This window comes from Vigna umbellata, chromosome 7, assembly GCF_029865625.1.
Source record: "Vigna umbellata cultivar VRB3 chromosome 7, Vumbellata_1.0, whole genome shotgun sequence".
NCBI lineage: Eukaryota > Viridiplantae > Streptophyta > Magnoliopsida > Fabales > Fabaceae > Vigna > Vigna umbellata.
Window position 1 is genome coordinate 4,123,544 of NC_142171.1, and position 20,214 is coordinate 4,143,757.

Genomic DNA, 20,214 nt, shown 5'->3' on the forward strand with positions numbered 1-20,214 from the left:
TCCATGAAGACAGCGAAACTGAGAGTGGCTAAAGCAAAAGAAGATTGAGGGATGGAATATGCCACTTCAATGCAAAAACGATGCTTTTCACGTCCCTAATCATCGTCAAACAAAACCACGAACTAGATTAACTCCCACATCCAATATCAAAATCTGAATCCGAACCCGAATTCGAATCGAAATCCACCCAACCACCATGATTTCCGATCATGGCACAGTCCCCTTCTTCCTCTGCTTCTTCATCTTCCTCCACTTCCACTTCCCCGGCGTCCACTCCAAACCCTACCTCTCCGCCACCCCCACCACACTTTCCAAATCTGGCGACTTCGTCCACCTCCAATGGTCCGGCGTCGAAGGCCCTTCCGACTACGATTTCCTAGCCATCTACTCTCCTCCGACTTCTCCCCACGACAACTTCGTCGGCTACCGATTCCTCTCCGAATCCCCCACTTGGGAATCCGGGTCGGGCAACATCTCCTTCCCTCTCGTTGACCTCCGCTCCAACTACTCTTTCCGAATTTTCCGCTGGACCCGATCCGAAATCAACCCCAAGCGCAAGGACCACGACAACAACCCTCTGCCCTCCACGCGCCGCCTCCTGGCGTTCTCCGGCGAGGTTGCCTTTGCGCCGAACCGGGGCCCCGGACAGATCCACCTGGCCTTCGGGGACCAACCCGACGCCATGCGCGTCATGTACGTCACGCCCAACCCCCACGAGACCTACGTGCGCTACGGGGAAAAGGAGGACGCGCTCGACACCGTCGTACTCGCACGTGTGGAGCGCTATGAGAGGGACCACATGTGCGACGCGCCCGCCAACTCCAGTGTTGGGTGGAGAGACCCTGGTTATATCCACAACGCGCTTCTTACGGATTTGAAGAAGGGACACATGTATTATTACAAGGTACGTGATTTTTAAGGTATACACGAAAGTGCCACAGTTTAAGTTCCTTTAAGTTGTCTAACAAAATAACATAAACACGCTTTGGTCTCTGAAACTTCATCGCTTAGTATCAAATTGATCTTCAAAAATAGAGCTTAATGATCTGATGATTCCGTACAACTTAATCAAATAAAAGTACTCCTACTTTTTATGTATTTACTCACAAGGTTTAAGACTCCGGTCTTATGATACTCTTGCATTGGAGTATACTGAAATAAATGGAAGAATAAATAATACGTGCTCTGGTAGTGCAGAGGTTTTCTTATACCAACATTCAAATTTTGATCATATTGAAAAAATTGTTATGATTGATAAATTTGCCAACTTCATAATTTTTTCTTTAAAAATTAGAGATTAACTTTTATACACTGTTGGCGTAAATATGTTCAGCTATCTATCAATTAGAAATCATATTAAGTGTATAGATTTTGAAATTATTATTGTATTAACCAATGAATTTATCATTCGAGACAATTTCTAATTGGTCGATATTGGAAATACCGTCAACGTACATATTATTTTTTCTGAAGTGTATATATGATCTTATATTAATTAAGTTGTTAAAACTTTTACATTGAATGAACATATCTATTTAGCTCAAACTAAATACTCTTTTAAAAAGAGTAATCCTAAGAGTAATGGTAGGATTACACACTTTATATTTATTTGACACACATTATAAGGGTAAAATAGTCATAAAAAAATGAACTTTTGAATTATTGTTAAGAAAGAAGAAAGTAAAAAAATAAGAAATGATAGTGTTGAATGAATCTAATAATTTTGTTTGTCAAAGTATCATTTTACTAAGTCATTACTTTTCATGGTTACACTGGTGAATGAGATTTTATTTGATAAAAAGAATATGGAATACTTGCTTAGGACAGTTTTGCTGACGCCCAAGTCAGGTATTAATTTTTCTTTTGGTAGTACTAAACTGTCTGGTGTTAGTCAATTTCACGAACAAAATTGATGTTTTGCTCACAAACAGTGAGCCCATGAATGGAGAAATGTTAAGATATTAACTGTTTAGAATTGATATGTTCCAGGTTGGAAATGATAATGGAGGTTGGTCTGCAACTCACAGTTTTGTCTCGAGGAATAGTGATTCAGATGAAACAATAGCTTTCCTATTTGGTGACATGGGAACAAGTGTACCATATAATACGTTTGTGCGAACACAGGATGAAAGCGTATCAACCATGAAGTGGATCCTCCGTGATGTTGAAGCTCTAGGTGACAAGCCAGCCTTTATATCTCACATTGGAGACATTAGCTATGCAAGAGGTTATTCGTGGTTGTGGGACCATTTTTTCAGCCAGATTGAGCCTGTTGCGTCCAAAGTGGCATACCATGTTTGCATTGGCAATCATGAGTATGATTGGCCTTTGCAGCCGTGGAAACCTGATTGGGCCACTTATGGAAAAGATGGGGGCGGTGAGTGTGGTGTGCCTTACAGTTTGAGATTCAACATGCCTGGAAACTCTTCAGAACCGACTGGAACTGAAGCCCCGCCAACTAGGAATCTTTATTATTCATTTGATATGGGAGCAGTACACTTTGTGTATATTTCCACGGAGACTAATTTCCTCCCTGGGAGCAACCAGTACAACTTCTTGAAGCATGATCTGGAATCAGTTGACAGGAACAAAACTCCTTTTGTGGTAGTGCAAGGGCACAGACCCATGTATACTACCAGTCATGAAAATAGGGATGCTGCTTTAAGAGGGAAGATGCTGGAGCATTTGGAACCTCTGTTTGTGAATAACAAGGTCTCACTTGCTCTTTGGGGTCATGTTCATCGATATGAGAGATTTTGTGCACTGAATAACTTCACATGTGGTGGTAATGTGGGTCAGAGCACAGGGGACAAGAAAGCATACACTGTTCATATTGTGATTGGCATGGCAGGGCAAGATTGGCAACCTACCTGGGAACCAAGGCCAGACCATCCGAATGACCCAATCTTTCCACAGCCGAATTGGTCCCTGTACCGTGGGGGTGAGTTTGGGTACACAAGACTGGTGGCTTCAAAGCAGAAGCTTGTGCTTTCTTATGTCGGAAACCATGACGGTATAGTGCATGACATGGTGGAAATTCTGGCATCTGGGGAAGTTGTCAGTGGTAATGGAGACTGTAGTATTGATGCTAACTCTAAAGCTGAAAATGTTATTGTGGAGTCCACTTTGTCATGGTATGTGAAGGGAGGAAGTGTGCTATTTCTTGGGGCATTCATGGGTTACGTTCTTGGTTTCGTCACAAGTGCCAGGAAGAAGTCTGAGGAGGCCAGGAGCAATTGGACTCCAGTGAAGACTACGGAGACTTGAACTATTTATTAATGGTTACCACCTTTTCAAATAGGTCGTGAAGGTTCACATAAAAGGAAAACAAAATGAGATATCCACTCGTTTTTGTTCAAGGCTATTAAGTTGTCACCTCATACTTGAGGACATGTATTTGTATATATGTATTCTTTCTTGCTTATTTATGGCATCTGAGGCCTTTCGTATGACCTTGTGCTGTACATTATTCAAGGTAATATGATTTGTCGGATGAGACCATACTCTTGTAACAGAACAAGTGTTAGATATGAGTGCACTATTGATACACTAAATGAGATTTCCACTCGTTTTTGTTCAAGACCATTAAGTTGTCACCTCATGTACTTGAGGACATGTCTTTGTATATATGCATTTTTTTTCTTGATTATTTATGGTATCTGAGGCCTTTCGTATGACCTTATTCAAGGTAATATGATTTGTCGGATGAGACTATACTGTTTGTAACAGAACAAAAGTGTTAGATATGAGTGCACTATTGATACGCTAACTTTAATGTCGGAATAGGAATTGCCCAATTTGATCTATAAATTTTGAATGTCAGTTGTTTTTTGATACACAAACTTGGAAAGGAGAGATGGTTGCCCCTCTTGAAAGGCAAGCAAGCTGGTTTCATTGAACAGACAAGATACTTTTACTCAACTCCTCAACTAAGAAAATTTTCTAGATTCAAACTCGAATCAATTGTTTATTATGGGCACATAGCACAGTGATGAGCCCAATCTATTTTGTCATGTGTAGGATTTTAAGTCAGGGTTAGAAAAGTAGCAATATTGTGTTGCTGTACAAGTGGTCATATTCGGACAAGGAATGAACGTGCTATACCAAAATGTGGACAAAACTTACTGAAAAAAATCTGAATGTGTAAGGCAGAAATATCACATGGGTAATTTGGTCATTAACTGTTTCGTTCATATGCCAGTTTAATAACATGATTCTTGATCATGAAAGGAAGAAGGAGGACCAACCAACCAGTGTCACAAAAGAGATCGGGGATAGCGACACTATTTTTGCTCGTGTTCAAAATCAGAGAGTACAGTCTACAGATGCCAAGATATTGAAGATAAGAAGACAGACAAACACACATAAACATTTCCTCTTTCACTCTTTTTTTTTTGTCTTCCTAAGCAGCATGCATGAACATTATTTCTGTGCTGCTTGTTGCTATTTTCTTGGACAAGCTTAAGCACTGATTTGAAAAAACCTTGCACCAATGGCCGCTCTACCCTTCTCAACGACCTGCAGGCATTCCAGCTCACCTTTACATCACAATTCAAAATCAAGCTTCATAGGTTTCAGTCAAAGAAACAATATTTGGCAGTTGTTTGTCATCACAAAGTCAATTTCCAGAAAGTCAATAAGAAAACTCTCTGTGAAGAATGTTGCCAGCGACGAGAAGCAGGAACTGAAAGATCCACTTGCCAAACGAGGTCGCTTGCTTGCTTGCATTTTCGATTACTTTATCACTGTATTTCTTTAGTTTTTGTTCTAGTGTATAATTCGGAAATTCATGTTTAATTCTCTTGGTTATATATTTTTCAGTTAGCTTTGTAAGATGTTAGTTTTGGGGAAAATATTGTATGAAGTATTAAGTGGTGCACCATGACCATGTTCAACGGTAACACTGTTCGAGTATATATCAAATTAAACTGTCAATGCATATAATAGCTGACCTAAACAGTGGCTTCTTATGATGGTTACTATAACACTTTTAGGAGTTAGGAGTTGAATTGAATCTTAAATTATCAAAGATTTTCTCCCCATCTTTATGTTTTTATTGAGCTAAAAATATGAGATTTATTAGTAATAGTCTGAACATTGTTTTTATTTTTCCTGTTAATAAGGTCCTAATTAATAATTCTTTCTTCACATTCGCAGATACTTTCTATGAATTTATTCCAGATTCTGCATCTATTGCTTCAAGCATAAAATTCCATGCCGAGTTCACCACCCCATTTTCTCCGGAGAAGTTTGAGCTCAATAAGGCTTTCTTTGCAACTGCAGAGAGTGTTCGTGATTCCCTCATCATAAATTGGAATGCAACAAATGACTACTATGAAAGGAAGAATGTCAAGCTAGCTTACTATATGTCTATGGAGTATCTACAGGTTCTTACTGGGTTTACTTTATTGAGGCAGAGGTCATTTTCATAATAAATGATTATCAATTATTAATTACAATTAATGTCTTCCGTTTCCTAACTGTTAAGGGTAGGGCATTGCTAAATGCAATTGGGAATTTACAGCTCTTGGGTCCTTACGCCGAGGCTCTCACAAAGTTGGGTCACAATTTAGAGGACGTGGCTAACAAGGTTTATTTATATTACAATTTTCTTCTCTAGTTAGAAACTATAAAGTGATTTAATTTTATTTTTGACTTAGTCGTACAGGTAGCAAGTTAAGCAGAACTAATACTATTTTGTCCATTTCACAAAATTGTTATCTATTATCTTGCGGACTAATAGATTCATATTTGATTCTCAAAATCATTGAGATTATTTGGAAAATATTGTTAGCTTTAGAATGTGGATTTGGACTTAATTCAAGGCTACAAAATCAGCTTATAAAATTAAGTTTGCACTCTACTAATGTGCTAAAGGCAAACCCACATGAGAGACTTGACACCATGTCCAACCCATAACCCAAACTCTTAAAGACAATAGATTTATGGGTCTTCTTCTTTATGTGGTGCTTAAATTTTTCATTTTTTACTCAATTTGGGACTTATACTTACACTTGGAAGGGAGGGTGGGAGAGGGTGTGAGTTCAACTCCCCCACTAACATTTGTGAGTTATAAGGTTGGTTTGGTGGGTTTTGAAGTGAGGGTGGGAAAGGATATGGGTTCAATTCCCCCCACTAATATAATAATAACAACTAACATTTGCTGATAAAAAAAACTTGGATTTTCACCAACATTTTCCCTAAGTGAAAGCCTTTTTTATTCATGAGTATTTGATGATAACCTTTAGAGCTTAGCTATGACTACTATTGGATACAGTAAAACTAGGTATAGAATTAATCTCCTTTGTGTAGAAAATACATATAGAGTAATGTATTTATAAGAATGAGAATGTGGGCTAAGCCCAAATATAAATGAATATGTAAGAATAACATGACTATGTTTCCCTAATTAACATAAAACAATATATATCTAATACTCCCCCTCAATTCCACAAAAACAGCTTGAAAATTGAGGTTGCACTTACTTATATAGTATGAATTGACCTTATCTCTAGTTGAGATGAGACTTCCAAGACTCCCGCACGCCGAGGTATATACATTTTGAGCATAGAACTTGACATTAATGGGTGGTCTGGTAGTGGATAGAATAATATACCCAACAACAACAAATCTCGCTAGGATAGACTAACAATGACTCTGATACCATATTGAATATAGTAAAACTACGTATAAGATTAATCTCTCTTGTGTATAAAATACATATAGAGTAATATATTTATAAGAATGTGGGCTAAGCCCAAATACAAATGAATATGTAAAAAAAACATAATTAACATAGGTATGTAAAAATAACATAATTAAATAGAGACTATGTTTCTCTAATTAACATAAAACGCAAATATCTAACAATCTCCATATATAGATCCACTCTTAGGAAGAGTTTGACAGAAAGAATACTCATATCTGGATTCCTTGCCAATTCCGTTAATCTTAGTTGGTCATGTGGTCGAGTCATCAACCTTAATACCATCTTAAAATGTAGATTCGGGCTTAACTTCACCTCACGGAATAAGTTTGCAAGGCACATTTGCACTTTACTTATCTACCATATTTTAGAAATACCACTAGTTGATGTTATACTAAACCACTACTTTTGAGGTTGCAATTATGGCAACCCCAAAGAGGTGGCAACTAAGGTGGGTAGGACTGACCTCAATTAAACAAGTAATCAAGTTTACCAGTAAAATCCATTTTTCTTTTATTGAATCAAACTCCTAAGACTAAGATAAACTATGCAAGACCACATAATCCTTCAGGAGCTACAGTCTTATGTACATACTTTAAATAATTGAGTAAAGCTTCATTAAATGCAATTCATGTAAAATCCGCAGGAGCCAGATGCTGCCCTTGGGAATGGTGGATTAGGTCGGCTTGCTTCTTGCTTTCTCGACTCCTTGGCCACTTTGAATTACCCTGCATGGGGATATGGACTTAGGTACAAGTATGGTTTATTCAAACAACATATAACAAGGGATGGACAGGTCGAAGTTGCTGAAAACTGGCTTGAGGTATATTTTATATGCATGGTTTCATAGTTAATGGCTTGAAGCTACTTTTCATATTAGGTTGGGCATGCACTGTTCTTTAGTTGTTTTGTTACTCTTTTGGGTGATTCAGTTGCTACATTAGCAAGTAAGAAGTTCTTTTGTTGATTCATTGACCGATTTGTGTCTATGCAGATGGGAAATCCCTGGGAAATTCTGAGAAATGATGTCACTTATCCTGTTAAATTCTATGGAGAAGTTATACCAGGGCCAAATGGAAGTAAACAGTGGGTTGGAGGAGAAAATATATTGGCTGTTGCTTATGATGTTCCTATTCCAGGATACAAAACAAGAACAACTATAAACTTGCGATTGTGGTCCACAAAAGTTTCACAGGAAGAATTTGATTTGCAAGCTTTTAATTCTGGAGATCATGCTAAAGCATATGCTGTTTTGAAGAATGCAGAAAAGGTCTAACCTTTGGAATATTGTGACTGTTGGATGAACAAATGTCTAGTTTCTCCATGTTACAAATTGAACTTGCACCTTTTCATGACTAAGTGTTATATAAACTTCTTTGTATTAGCACTAACTTCAGTTGACTGTGTGCATAAATCACAACATTATGCTCACTTTTTTCAATGTTATTTTTCAAGCAGATCTGCTACGTTCTGTACCCTGGTGATGAATCAATAGAAGGAAAGACTCTGAGACTGAAGCAACAATACACACTGTGCTCTGCCTCTCTCCAGGATATCATAGCACGCTTTGAAAAGAGATCAGGAAAGAGAGTAAATTGGGACACTCTCCCAGATAAAGTGGTGGTGCAAATGAATGATACTCACCCAACTCTCTGCATTCCTGAGCTAATTAGGATATTGATGGATGTCAAGGGTTTAAGTTGGGAGAAAGCCTGGAATATTACCAAGAGGTACTTCCTTTTGCAAAACCTGTGTCTTCACCTTGTATTTAGAAGATATAAAGCCATTGTTGAGATATCAGCTAATATCTTGGTCGCTTGGTAGTGTAGGTCTTTAAAATGATATTAGATCCCACATTTCAATTCTTTCCATCCGTTTGTGTTGAATTTCAGCAAAACCAAATGTATTAGCACGTGCTTTAAGCCCGAATGGATCTTTCTAAGGGTAAATACTTCCTTTTGGAAAATTGTTGTTTAAGATATTATTTACTTGTAAAGGGTAGTGAGATTTTGTTCTGAATTTTTCTTTTTAATCCTTGGCTTCAATTTTTTTAACAAGACTGCTTCAGCTACTGATAGGATATGTAATGTGTATGTTAGGAGGAAACATATTAAAAAGTAGTTGTTAGTTGGGTTGTTAGGTTGAGTGAAACTTTCTATATATAGTTGGGGGGGTCTTTGTATGCAGGGACATTGTTTGGATGTTTGGAGAATTGTTGACAGGATCATTGCCATCCTGTGTGAAGGGAACATTGTCCCTTGGATGCATTCATTCTGTACTTGTTGCCTAGAATGAATAATACGTGATCTATTTAGTGAGTTTAGGTATTTGCAGCGGTTTTCCTGGTTTCCTCTATCCAGAAATCTAACAGCTACATTGACCAAGGACCAGTGTGCCAACTTAAACCAATAGAGTAGGTTTCTGTCTTCAAATTTCAGAGCCTCTCAATAATAACATTTGTAATATACATTGAGTGCTTTGTTGATTATTTTCCTACATAACTACTTGTTTGATTTTATACATTTTCTTATCCATCTTTTAATGGATCTTCTGTTAGAACTGTTGCTTACACAAATCACACAATTCTACCGGAAGCACTAGAGAAGTGGAGTTTGACACTTTTGCAGGATTTGCTTCCTCGACATGTGGAAATAATACGAATGATAGATGAGGAGGTATTATTGTTCAAAATGAGACTTTGATTTTTAGATTGTCATATTATATACAGTTCTTGGTTCATTTGTTCATTCACATATCATTCTTTGTGAAATCTTATCTTAGTGTTATGCATGTTTGCATTGCTATCCAGTTGATACATGAGATCATTTCTGAGTACGGGATAGATGATCTAGACTTGTTTCAACAAAGACTTAAAAAAATGAGAATACTAGAAAATATCGAGTTGCCTAGCTCAGTGATGGAACTACTTAGTACAGAAGAGACTTCAACTGTTGATCCTGTGAAGGTAATTGATGTTGAAGGTAATGATGTAATGGCAACTGAAAAAGAAGAAAAAAAAGACGAAAATGATGATGATGATGATGAAGAAGAAGAAGTAGGAGAAGAGGGAAAAGAAGAAGAATATGATGAAAACCTATCAATTGAAGAGGATACAGACAATAAAGTTGAAGTAAGGTTCAAAGTTGATCCAAAACTACCAATGATGGTTCGCATGGCTAATCTGTGTGTTGCTGGTGGGTTTTCTGTAAATGGTGTAGCTGCAATACATAGCAAGATTGTAAAAGATGAAGTTTTTAATGAATTTTACGAGGTAACACTAAAATGATTTCACTGTTTTCAAGAACATTACTTTCTTGGGATCTCATCATATGTAATCCAGAAAGTAAAATTCTCATCAAATTTCATCATCGTATGACTTTTGACAGTTGTGGCCTGAGAAATTCCAGAATAAAACAAATGGGGTGACTCCTAGAAGATGGATCCGTTTCTGTAATCCTGATCTTAGTAAAATAATAACCAAGTGGATTGGAACAGAAGACTGGGTAACGGATCTTGAAAAATTGGCTATACTTCGCAAGGTAAATTAATTTAAAATGATATTTGAATTAGATAAGCTGTCCGTGACATGATTTAACCTCCAGAGTTGGACAATGAATATATGTGCATGACTGATTGATCATATATTTAGCTTCATAACGACAGCAAGCAATATAGTTGATTTGTTAGTTAGTACACTACTTGTGAATAACCTGAGGTAGTATTTTTGTCCTTATTGAAATTATGGGGTTTTAGATACTGGGAAGAAGATATAAAAGAGAATGGAACACTAATTGATATTAAGAGAATGAAACAGTGTATGTGGTAACTAATCCTAAGAGATACTTATAATCCTAATGAAAATATGGTAACCAATCATAAGGGATAACGAGGAAATAGAGAAGCTAATATTAGAGGATAATCTAACATATCATGAGACATTTCCTATATTGTAACAGTTTCTATATCTTTTCTTTAAGAATTTTATTTACCAGTTTGCAGATAATGAGGATCTACAACTAGAGTGGATAGAAGCAAAAAGAAGAAACAAGATTAAGGTTGCATCATTTCTCAAAGATAAAACGGGTTATGTTGTCAATCCAAGTGCAATGTTTGATGTACAGGTTGGCTTTCTGTCACCAACCACTTCATTACTTTCTTCCACTTTTAGTTAACATTTATTGAAGGTCTGGGGGGCATATTTGGTCTAGATAAAGGAATGGAGGCTATTTATCAGTTCCTCCTTGTTGCTTGAGTAAACCTAGAACAACCCAAGCATGCTTTATTTGTGAAGTTATTTACTTTTGATAGTTGCATGAGAATTGTTTAAAGAAACTTAGTTTTTAATTTTTTCATAGGCAGTAGCATTGTAGAAACTCTTAATATGGTATAATTTTTTCCACATAAGAGAAGGGCCGCAACCTAGTACTGTTAGTTAAAATCGCCTGTGCTACAAATAACACCAACCCTTTGTGAGAGATTCTGACTTACTACAAGAGTGTAGCAATCAACCATGCAAATTTTGCTTAAATGTTACTATAATATCACGGATTCAATTTTTAATGTAGTGGTTTTAGTGTGTTATATTTTCTCCACAAGTACACGTGATTATTAACAAAAATAAAATACATCACAAACTGAGTATTGACCAATTATTAGGCTACACATGAAAATTCGATCAGTGTCGGCTCAATAGAAAAAAAGTCTTACATAAAACCTACTTGGGAAAGTGGGATAACCATTATAACTCTAATGACATGTTTCTTCCTCACTCAATCAAGGTTAGAGAAAGATCTAATATATTCATTTTCAGGTGAAGCGCATTCACGAATACAAACGCCAGTTATTGAATATCATGGGAATTGTTTATCGCTACAAAAGGATGAAAGAATTGAGTGCCGAGGAAAGAAAAGAAATGTTTGTTCCTCGAGTTTGTATTTTTGGAGGTAAAGCATTTGCAACATATGTTCAAGCTAAAAGGATAGTAAAATTCATCACAGATGTAGGAGCTACAATCAACCGTGATCCAGAGATTGGAGATCTTTTAAAGGTATGATTCAACATAGGGTAAAGATTTTTAAACATTTTGTGATGTCCTTAATAGTCATTCAAATTTTGGTTGTGTGCCTGACGATGGTTAAATAAAAATCTGTTTTGGTTTATCTCGAATGACACTCTGTAAATGGGCAATTCCTGGATTGAATTCCATTGAGGAAGGCTTTTGCTTTCTTCTGACCTCACACACACGTGGTCTTAACATCTCTTCCTTTACCATAAGAAGAAAGAATCTATCTATGTTATTGTTCACAAATGATTTGGTTTCAGTCTAACATGATAAAGGTTAAATATCCCATTAAAAAATGGACTAAACTAATTAACGGCTTTGTTCTGATATTTTGGGTTTGATAATAAGTATAAGAAAACCCCCCCTCCTAAAAGCGAAGATATAGGATGTTGTCTTTAGAAATTTTCAGGTAGTTGGTCACTCCAAGTCTCCAATGAAAAGATAAAACAATTAGGACAAAGTGTTAAACTAGCCTTTTTGGACTAAGACTGATTCTTGTCTCTATCTAATGTGCAGGTTGTATTTGTTCCTGATTACAATGTTAGTGTTGCTGAAATGCTAATTCCGGGCAGTGAGTTGTCCCAGCATATCAGGTACTTTTCTTTATTTGCAAATTGATACCAAAGAACACAGAAAAGGGGAAAAGATAAAAGAACTCTTATATTATTGCTCACTCTGTCTAAACGAAAGAGAGAAGAAACCCTCAACAGGTGATATGCCCTGACCTCATTCCCAATTACCCCAAAAATGCCAGCCCCCTTACACTTGCTGCCCCCTCCCCTCTATATTATCCCTTTCTCTCTCTTCGAAACAGAGAAAGAAATCTTTCTGTTAAGATCCCATGAGTGAAGGTGACCCCCACGGAATGGGTTTCCACTTCTTAGTGAACTTCCTTTTTTGCCCTTTTTCCTTTAGAATTATATTCATATCAACTCCATCACACCTTGTCCTCAAGGTGAAGTTCTGGGAAGTAATTTCCTATCTTTTGTAGAGATTCCCACAAATTTTCACATGATTGCATACCCTTCCATTTCACTAACACCTCCACGGTCTCTCCTCCTCCCTTAACAACTAGAATCTCTTCTGGTTGCATTTCTAGCTCCCAATTCTCAGTTATACACAGAGGAAGTGGCTGCACTGTTACTTCTATTGACACAATTGACTTTACTAAAGAAACATGAAAAATTGGATGGACCTTGCTACCTTCTGGCAACTTCAATTTATAAGCTACCTCTGCCACTCTTTCACTGATTTCATATGGCCCATAATATCTCAGTCTCAGCTTTTGATTAATTCTCTTGGTTAATTTTTTTAGTTTATATGGTTGGATCTTCAAGTGAACCCAATCCCCAATCTTGAATTCCACCTTTCTTCTATGTTTGTCTACTTGTTGCTTCATGTGGTTTTGAGCTTGCAATAAGTGGTCTCTGAGTTCAGTCAACATCTCATTCCTCTCTTGCATCATGGAGGACACTTCTTCCATGGGAGTAGCTGGCACATCTCCTCGCACCACATGAGGGGGATCTCGCCCATAAAGGGCCTTGAAACAAGTCACTTTTATAGCTTCATGGTAATTGGTATTATACTAAAACTCATCCCAACTCAACCATCTAGTCCAATGCCGAGGTTTTGTCCCTGTCATGCATCTGAGATAAGTCTCCAAGAACCTATACACCACCTCCATTTGACCATCCGTTTGAGGATGGTAAGCTGAGATAAATTTCAATTTAGTCCTGACCAATTTGAACAACTTTGTCTAGAAGGAACTCATGAAGACCTTGTCTCTGTCTGAAACAATTGACTCTGGAAATCCATGAAGTTTTACTGTTCATATTTTGTGAAGCTGTCCTCCACCACTAAAACTGTATCCATTCCTCTCAACTTAGGCAATCCTCCTAAAAAATCCATGGATATATCAATCCAAATTTGTTTGGGAATTGGAAGAGGTTGCAGCAACCCTGCTGGACTCAATGTTTGATACTTATTTCTCTGGTAGATCTTGCATCCTCTTACATAAGCTTGGATCATCTTCCTCATTCCCTCCCAATAGAATAGGTTAGATATTCTCTTATTGGTCCTGAAAATTCCAGAGTGGCCACCTGTGGTAGTATCATGGAATTCCTTTAAGATAGAACTTACCCTTTTGCACCTTATACTCTGGATGATTCCCTTCAAAGTCGAACCCCATGAGCTTGGATATCCACTTGTGTTGTCCCTCTCCCATTAATCTTTGATTATCCAAGAATTTTAGACTCCTTTGATCTGTGTGCATAAAAAAGGGCTTTCCCAACAAGTAGTATTTTTGCACTGCCATCACCACGACCATTATCTCCTTCTCATATACAAACTTGCTCAATTTTTTTTTTCTGAAAGTGTGTGACTCATATAAGCTACAGATTGGCCTTCTTGCATCAAAACTGCTCGTAACCCTTGACCCGAAGCATCTGTTTCTACAACAAATAATTTTTCAATGTTTGGGACAACCAAGACTGAAACCCAAGACATTGCTGCCTTAAGCTTCTCGAAGGCTCCTTGAGCAGCTTCATTCAATTGAAATTCTTCTTTCTTTAACTGTTGAGTTAGAGGCTAAGCTATTGTTTTGAAGTGGACTTTAAGCTTAACTCATCCCCACAAAACCGACTTGTAAGGTAAGGTTTGCACCCACTTATATATTATAAAATGGCCTTACATCTTGATCATGAGACTAGACATTAATGGGTGATCCGATAATGGTCCGATAGCAGATGGAACAATATGCCAACAAACAACAAATATTGTTAGGATAAGCTCTAACCTGGCTTTGATACCATGTTAAGAAGTGGACTTTAAGCCTAACTTATCCCCATAAAATCGGCTTGTAAGGTGAGGTTTGCACCCACTTATATATTATAAATTGGTCTTATCTCTAGTCGATATGAGACTTCCAACAGGTATTTTTCCATAGTTCTCGACGAATTTCCTGTAGTAACCTTTCAGAATCCTCTCATTCCTTTCACATCTTTAGCAATAGGCCAATCCAACATGGCTTGTATTTTGTTTGGATCAGCTGCCACTCCTTAGCCTTAGATGACATGACCCAAATATTCAATACTCTTTCAGCCAAAGGAACAATTCTTTTTATTCACCACCAGACTATGCTCTCTGAAAGTTGTCAATACTTGTCTCACTTGAGCTCAATGACTATCTATCTCCTTGCTGTAAATTAGGATATCATTAAAAAATACAAGGGTAAATCTTCTCAAATAAGGTCGCAATACTCGTATCATGAGAGCTTAGAAGGTCGAAGGAGCATTGGTGAGTCCAAATGACATCACCAAAAACTCATAATGCTCTTCATGAGTTCTAAATGTTGTCTTTGCCTCATTCTCATTTGTGTCATTTGAATCTAGTGATAACCAGACTTCAAATCTAGTTTTGTAAATATTTGTGCCCCTCCTAATTCATCCAACAATTCGTCTATCACTGTAATGGGGAACTTGTTAGGCACTGTGAACTTGTTCAAGGCTTTATAATCCACACAAAATCTCCATCCTCTACCTTTTTCCTTAACCAAAATAATTGAGCTACTATACATGCTATTGTTGGGCCCTATAACTCCAACAATCAACATTTCCTTCACAAACTTCTCTATCTCATTCTTTTGATAGTAGGGGTACCTGTAAGGTCTTATGTTAGGGACATGTTCTCCCTCTTTAAGAACGATGGCATGGTCACAAGCTCTTCTATGAGGTAGCCCTACAATTTCTCGAAATAAATCTGTAAATTCTTCCAAAATATAGACTACATTGGGATTTTCCAAATTTCCTCCTTCTATTTCAGTCAACCCATTAGCTTGGCATGAGAGTACATATCCTTCACCTTCATTGTGAAGGGCTTTTTTCAATGCTTTCCATGATACTTTAGACTTGCATAGGTAAGGGTCACCTCTTAGCACCCTCTTCTCCCGCAGGGCCCCAAGACAACTCCAAATTTCTGAAATTGGCCTTCACTTCTCCCAAACTTGATAACTAGTCCATCCCCAACACCACATTCATTCCTCCCAACTCCATTATATTTTTTTTTTCTGGAATTCAAACCCCTTGCATTTCTAAATTCAGGTGCTTACACATTCCTTTATTCTTACTTTTTTCTTGTTCCCACCTCCACTACAACTTTCAGGTGTCCTCCACTCCCAACTCCAATAGAGTGACTAATTTCTTTTGAAATAAAATTAGTGGAAGCCCCGCAATCCACCAACACAAGCACATTATCCTTAATTTTCCCATAGGATTTATTGGAGGTTAAACCCTCCTTACTTTTCAATGGATGTTGTAAGACCTTCACTGCAAGAATTTCTGCCACTTCCTCTTCTCCTTTTCCCAAATCTGATTCGTCCTATTTAGACATTTCCATCAATACAAGCTGGTAATGCTTCATCTTGCAAATATGATCCTTACCACACATCTTACCACATTTAAAACATAAGCCCTTCCAACTCCTTTCCCGCACCTTTGCCTGTGATAACCTTCCTCCACTTCCACCCCTCTTGTTGTCAACTTCTATTTCCATGCTTCCATCAGAATTCCCTTCTTTATTCCCTCCTTTTCCCATCGCGTAAACCCTCGATTGGGCTTACCAAGCACCCTGTCAATTCCCTTCTTTTCCATGTTGAGCAATCCTTCTTTCCGCAATGCGTTATTTTTTTCCTCTAATAATAACGCCTTATCCATAAACTCTTCCAATGTGCCCACAGTGTGGAGTTTTAGTTCCACTTGAATTTCCTCTTTCAAGCCATTGAGAAATATCCCTTTCAACATAATCCCCTCCTCTTTCTTCAAGGGAGCAAATTCCCTTTCAAATTTCTCCCTATATTTCATAATTGAGCCTGTTTTTTTTAATGCTCAGCAATGGTCCGAAAGGGTTTTGACCAACCCTGGTTGGAATCGTCTAATCAACCCACCTTTGAATTCCTCTCAGTTGAGTTCTTGACTCTGCTCTTCCTACCATTGATACCAGCTCAACGCTTTGTCCTCCAAGGCAATCTACAACATCCAGCTTTTCCTTCTCTTCCACTAAATTTAGTTTAAAATATCACACCACACAAACGATCCACCCATAAACGTCTTCACCCTGAATATCGGAATCTTCAATTCCTACCCCCAAAGTCTCGCAACGAGTCACTACTCATGCTTCGAGAGGTGTAACTTGTTCGATTGTCTCCCTCCTCGCTATCATCCTCTCCATCCACCTCTGCATATCGATGTGATTGGCGCCGGTGGGGTCTGACATTGCGAGACCAGTCGCGGGAGATAATGTTTTTCAGCTCCGCCATTTATTCTTCGAGCCCATCCATGCGTTTCTCCATGGCGTTGCGGGTGAAGACCATGCACTCCCAGAACCGTGTTCAAGATATCAATTGATACCAAAGAACAAGGCAAAGGGGAAAAGATAAAAAGAACTCTTGTACTTATTGCTCACTCTGCCTAAACAGAGGAGAAGAAACCCTCAACAGGTTATATGCCCTGACCTCATTACCAATTACCCCAAAAATGCCAGCCCCTTACACATCCTGCCCCCTCTCTTCTGTATTCTTCCTTTCTCTCTCTTCAAAATAGAGAAAGAAATCTTTTTGATAAGATCCCAATCATTGGGTGTGTGCAAGTCACCCCACGGAATAGGTTTCCACTTCTTTCTTTCATACACCTTAGTGATCATTCCTTTTGCCCTTTTTCCTTTAGAATTATATTCGTATCACAAATATATATTAAAAATAATTTACTTTTGGTTTACAATCAAAGTGGTTGGTTATGTGTTCTTGTTTGAGTTCATTTTTTATAGGACTGATATTATCATCCACTATAACAGTTTTTGTTTTAAACGTTTTCGGTGCCTGTTTAGCACGGCTGGGATGGAGGCCAGTGGAACAAGCAACATGAAATTTTCAATGAATGGATGCATACTTATAGGAACTCTTGATGGAGCTAATGTTGAAATAAGAGAAGAGGTAGGAGAAGATAACTTCTTTCTTTTTGGTGCACGAGCAAAAGATATTGCTGAGCTACGGAAAGAAAGAGCCGAGGGAAAGGTAAATTTTAAAAGGAATAAGAATACATGATTCATCATTCAATGTTTTCTTTCCCTTTCCTTTCATGTTTTTCTTTCGTAAGCATTGGCTAAATGTAAACGACAAGTATATCAGCTACACTAAAAAAAAAGCTTGAACAAGTTCAGAACCCTCATATTCTGGTAATTTGCTCTACTTCCATGATGCATTTCCAAATTGGCATGAAAGCAACAAGATATATGTATAGTCTAACAGTTGAAGATTCAATAAATAAGGCTCTATAGATCCTTTAAAATATTATCATTGTAGGCCAAACCAGTGGAAGCATCATAATCTCACTATTGTCTGGTCTCTTTTAAAAATGTGCAGTTCGTACCAGATCCACGATTTGAAGAAGTAAAGGCATATGTAAGAAGTGGTGTTTTTGGCCCCTACAATTACGATGAATTGATGGGGTCCTTGGAAGGGAATGAAGGCTATGGTCGTGCTGATTATTTCCTTGTAGGCAAGGACTTCCCCAGCTACTTGGAGTGCCAAGAAGAAGTTGACAAGGCATATCGCGATCAAAAAGTAAGTATTATCAAGGAATGATACATAAAACACTAATATATCAAGCACATGAACAGCATATATGAAGAATAACAGCATTTTGAAATTATTCCTTGTTATTCTTAACATCTGTGAAAAATTCTTAAACGTTACTCAGTTATGGAAGGATGGGAATATTTTATTTTGCTTAATTAATGCAGTAGTTATATTATCAAGCATATGACTCATGTAGCGATTCAAAATTTCATTGATGTGGATGCAGAGATGGACAAAAATGTCAATCTTGAACACTGCTGGTTCATATAAATTCAGCAGTGACCGGACCATTCATGAATATGCTAGAGATATATGGAGAATTGAACCCATTGATTTGGCTTGAAAAGTTACTCCTGCAATCTAAGTTTTTGGCATTTTCTGTTTGCTTAAAGTCCATCAAAATTCAAGTTCACCTGGGCTTTAAAGAATGTAAGCATGTAAGTGAACCTCTTTTTGTTGTTCTGGGAGAGTTAACATGATCTTCATCCATTTTGCTGTATGTCTCAAAAAATCATGTAAAATTAGATATCTGATTCTATTTTAAATGCTGGTTTGAACTATGTAATCAGTACCAAATAAAATCAAACTCTTATTCTACTTAATTGGTAACCATTTTGTACAATTTTACAGGGTGATGTGTACACATTTATATATCTGGGCAATGGTAACATTATTATATTATTTGGATGAACATTCTATATCATAAAAAACTAATTTATATATATATATATATATATATATATATATATATATATATATATATATATATATTGTCATCAACATGCTTGTGTTTTTGTTATTGTTTCAATTTTCAACTTTTCGTTGTTTACATGTTCTATATAGTGTGTTCGTTTTTCATTGAAATGCATCTTTTCCAATCCTTCACGAGGTAATGTATACTAACCCACATGGGTCGGAGTAAAAAAGTTCATATAAAAAAATTAAGCATCAAAAGAGTAAAAACAAACCCAAAATAGTCGGTCAAACAGAAGGTCAAACTGATTTAGTATGATTTGAAAATCAAATCGACAGGGTCTGGATCAAAGAATGAGCCAAGTTGATCGAGTCGAAGAATTTGACTCAACAAGACTAGGTCAAAAGTTAACCCAGTCGCTCTAGACCAAAGGTTAAGCAAAGTAGGTCGTGTTGGACTGGTTAGAAGATTGAGTCAAGTTAGTCGAATTTGAAGGTTGAGCAAAGTTATCTTGGTTGTGTTGGGAATCCAAGTGAGTCTAAGGCCCACATTTGATAGAAATGAGAAAGTAGAGCATTATATAAAGATGAAATAGTCATTAACTCATTACCTTAAGGTTTTTGGTAGAGAATGGTATCAATCCCTTATATGATTGGACTTAGATGTTATTGGTGTTTGTATCTCTTCGGTGAAATTCGGTACTAGTTAGAGTAACCCTGGTTACTTGGAGTGACTAGGGATACTAGGAGTGGTGAGACTACTTAGTTTTAATCTTGATGAAAATTATACTGGAATCCTCTAAAGTGTCAGAGATGACTAGACGTAGTATAAAATAAACTGTGTGTTTATTGCTTTATTCTCTTTAAACACTTCTCTTACAAATCCTACAATTGTACTTTATTTTAATTGATTTGATTTTGAAACTCTTGTTATTAAACGACTCTTTATTAAAGAGCTAAGTCATATGAATGCTCCATTAATGCAGAGAGAGAAAAAAAGAGATTGTTGAGGATGTAGGATATTTTTGGAATGAAAGAAAATAATAGGGAGATGTAAAGTATTTTTGAAATAAAAGAAAATAGTGGAAAGATGCAGAAGCACTTCGGGTGACGCAAGGAGCAACA

General features: G+C 37.2%; 2 protein-coding genes across 2 annotated transcripts; both read left to right on the forward strand.

Moving 5' to 3' along the window:
- LOC124829645 (putative inactive purple acid phosphatase 9) lies at nucleotides 1-3,580 on the forward strand. Its single transcript, XM_047303198.2, has 2 exons — nucleotides 1-904; nucleotides 1,990-3,580. The coding sequence occupies exons 1-2, from the start codon at nucleotides 197-199 to the stop codon at nucleotides 3,265-3,267; spliced, it is 1,986 nt and encodes a 661-aa protein (XP_047159154.2). The 5' UTR covers nucleotides 1-196; the 3' UTR covers nucleotides 3,268-3,580.
- A 683-nt stretch (nucleotides 3,581-4,263) lies between these two features.
- On the forward strand, nucleotides 4,264-19,083 carry LOC124829644 (alpha-1,4 glucan phosphorylase L-2 isozyme, chloroplastic/amyloplastic-like). The gene is made up of 15 exons (XM_047303197.2): nucleotides 4,264-4,709; nucleotides 5,158-5,387; nucleotides 5,489-5,590; nucleotides 7,353-7,529; nucleotides 7,701-7,976; nucleotides 8,165-8,436; nucleotides 9,264-9,381; nucleotides 9,516-9,977; nucleotides 10,093-10,245; nucleotides 10,699-10,827; nucleotides 11,517-11,753; nucleotides 12,285-12,361; nucleotides 17,646-17,832; nucleotides 18,181-18,381; nucleotides 18,623-19,083. The coding sequence occupies exons 1-15, from the start codon at nucleotides 4,493-4,495 to the stop codon at nucleotides 18,737-18,739; spliced, it is 2,955 nt and encodes a 984-aa protein (XP_047159153.2). The 5' UTR covers nucleotides 4,264-4,492; the 3' UTR covers nucleotides 18,740-19,083.
- Nucleotides 19,084-20,214: the final 1,131 nt, after the last annotated feature.

What these genes read in the sequence shown, in the direction of transcription:
- LOC124829645 (XM_047303198.2), top strand. Translation starts at nt 197, where the DNA reads ATGATTTCCGATCATGGCACAGTCCCCTTCTTCCTCTGCTTCTTCATC. An exon ending in GACACATGTATTATTACAAG is followed by an intron (nt 905 to 1,989) that starts GTACGTGATTTT and finishes GATATGTTCCAG; the next exon opens with GTTGGAAATGATAATGGAGG.
- LOC124829644 (XM_047303197.2), top strand. Translation starts at nt 4,493, where the DNA reads ATGGCCGCTCTACCCTTCTCAACGACCTGCAGGCATTCCAGCTCACCT. An exon ending in TTTTTAATGAATTTTACGAG is followed by an intron (nt 9,978 to 10,092) that starts GTAACACTAAAA and finishes GACTTTTGACAG; the next exon opens with TTGTGGCCTGAGAAATTCCA. An exon ending in GTGCAATGTTTGATGTACAG is followed by an intron (nt 10,828 to 11,516) that starts GTTGGCTTTCTG and finishes ATTCATTTTCAG; the next exon opens with GTGAAGCGCATTCACGAATA.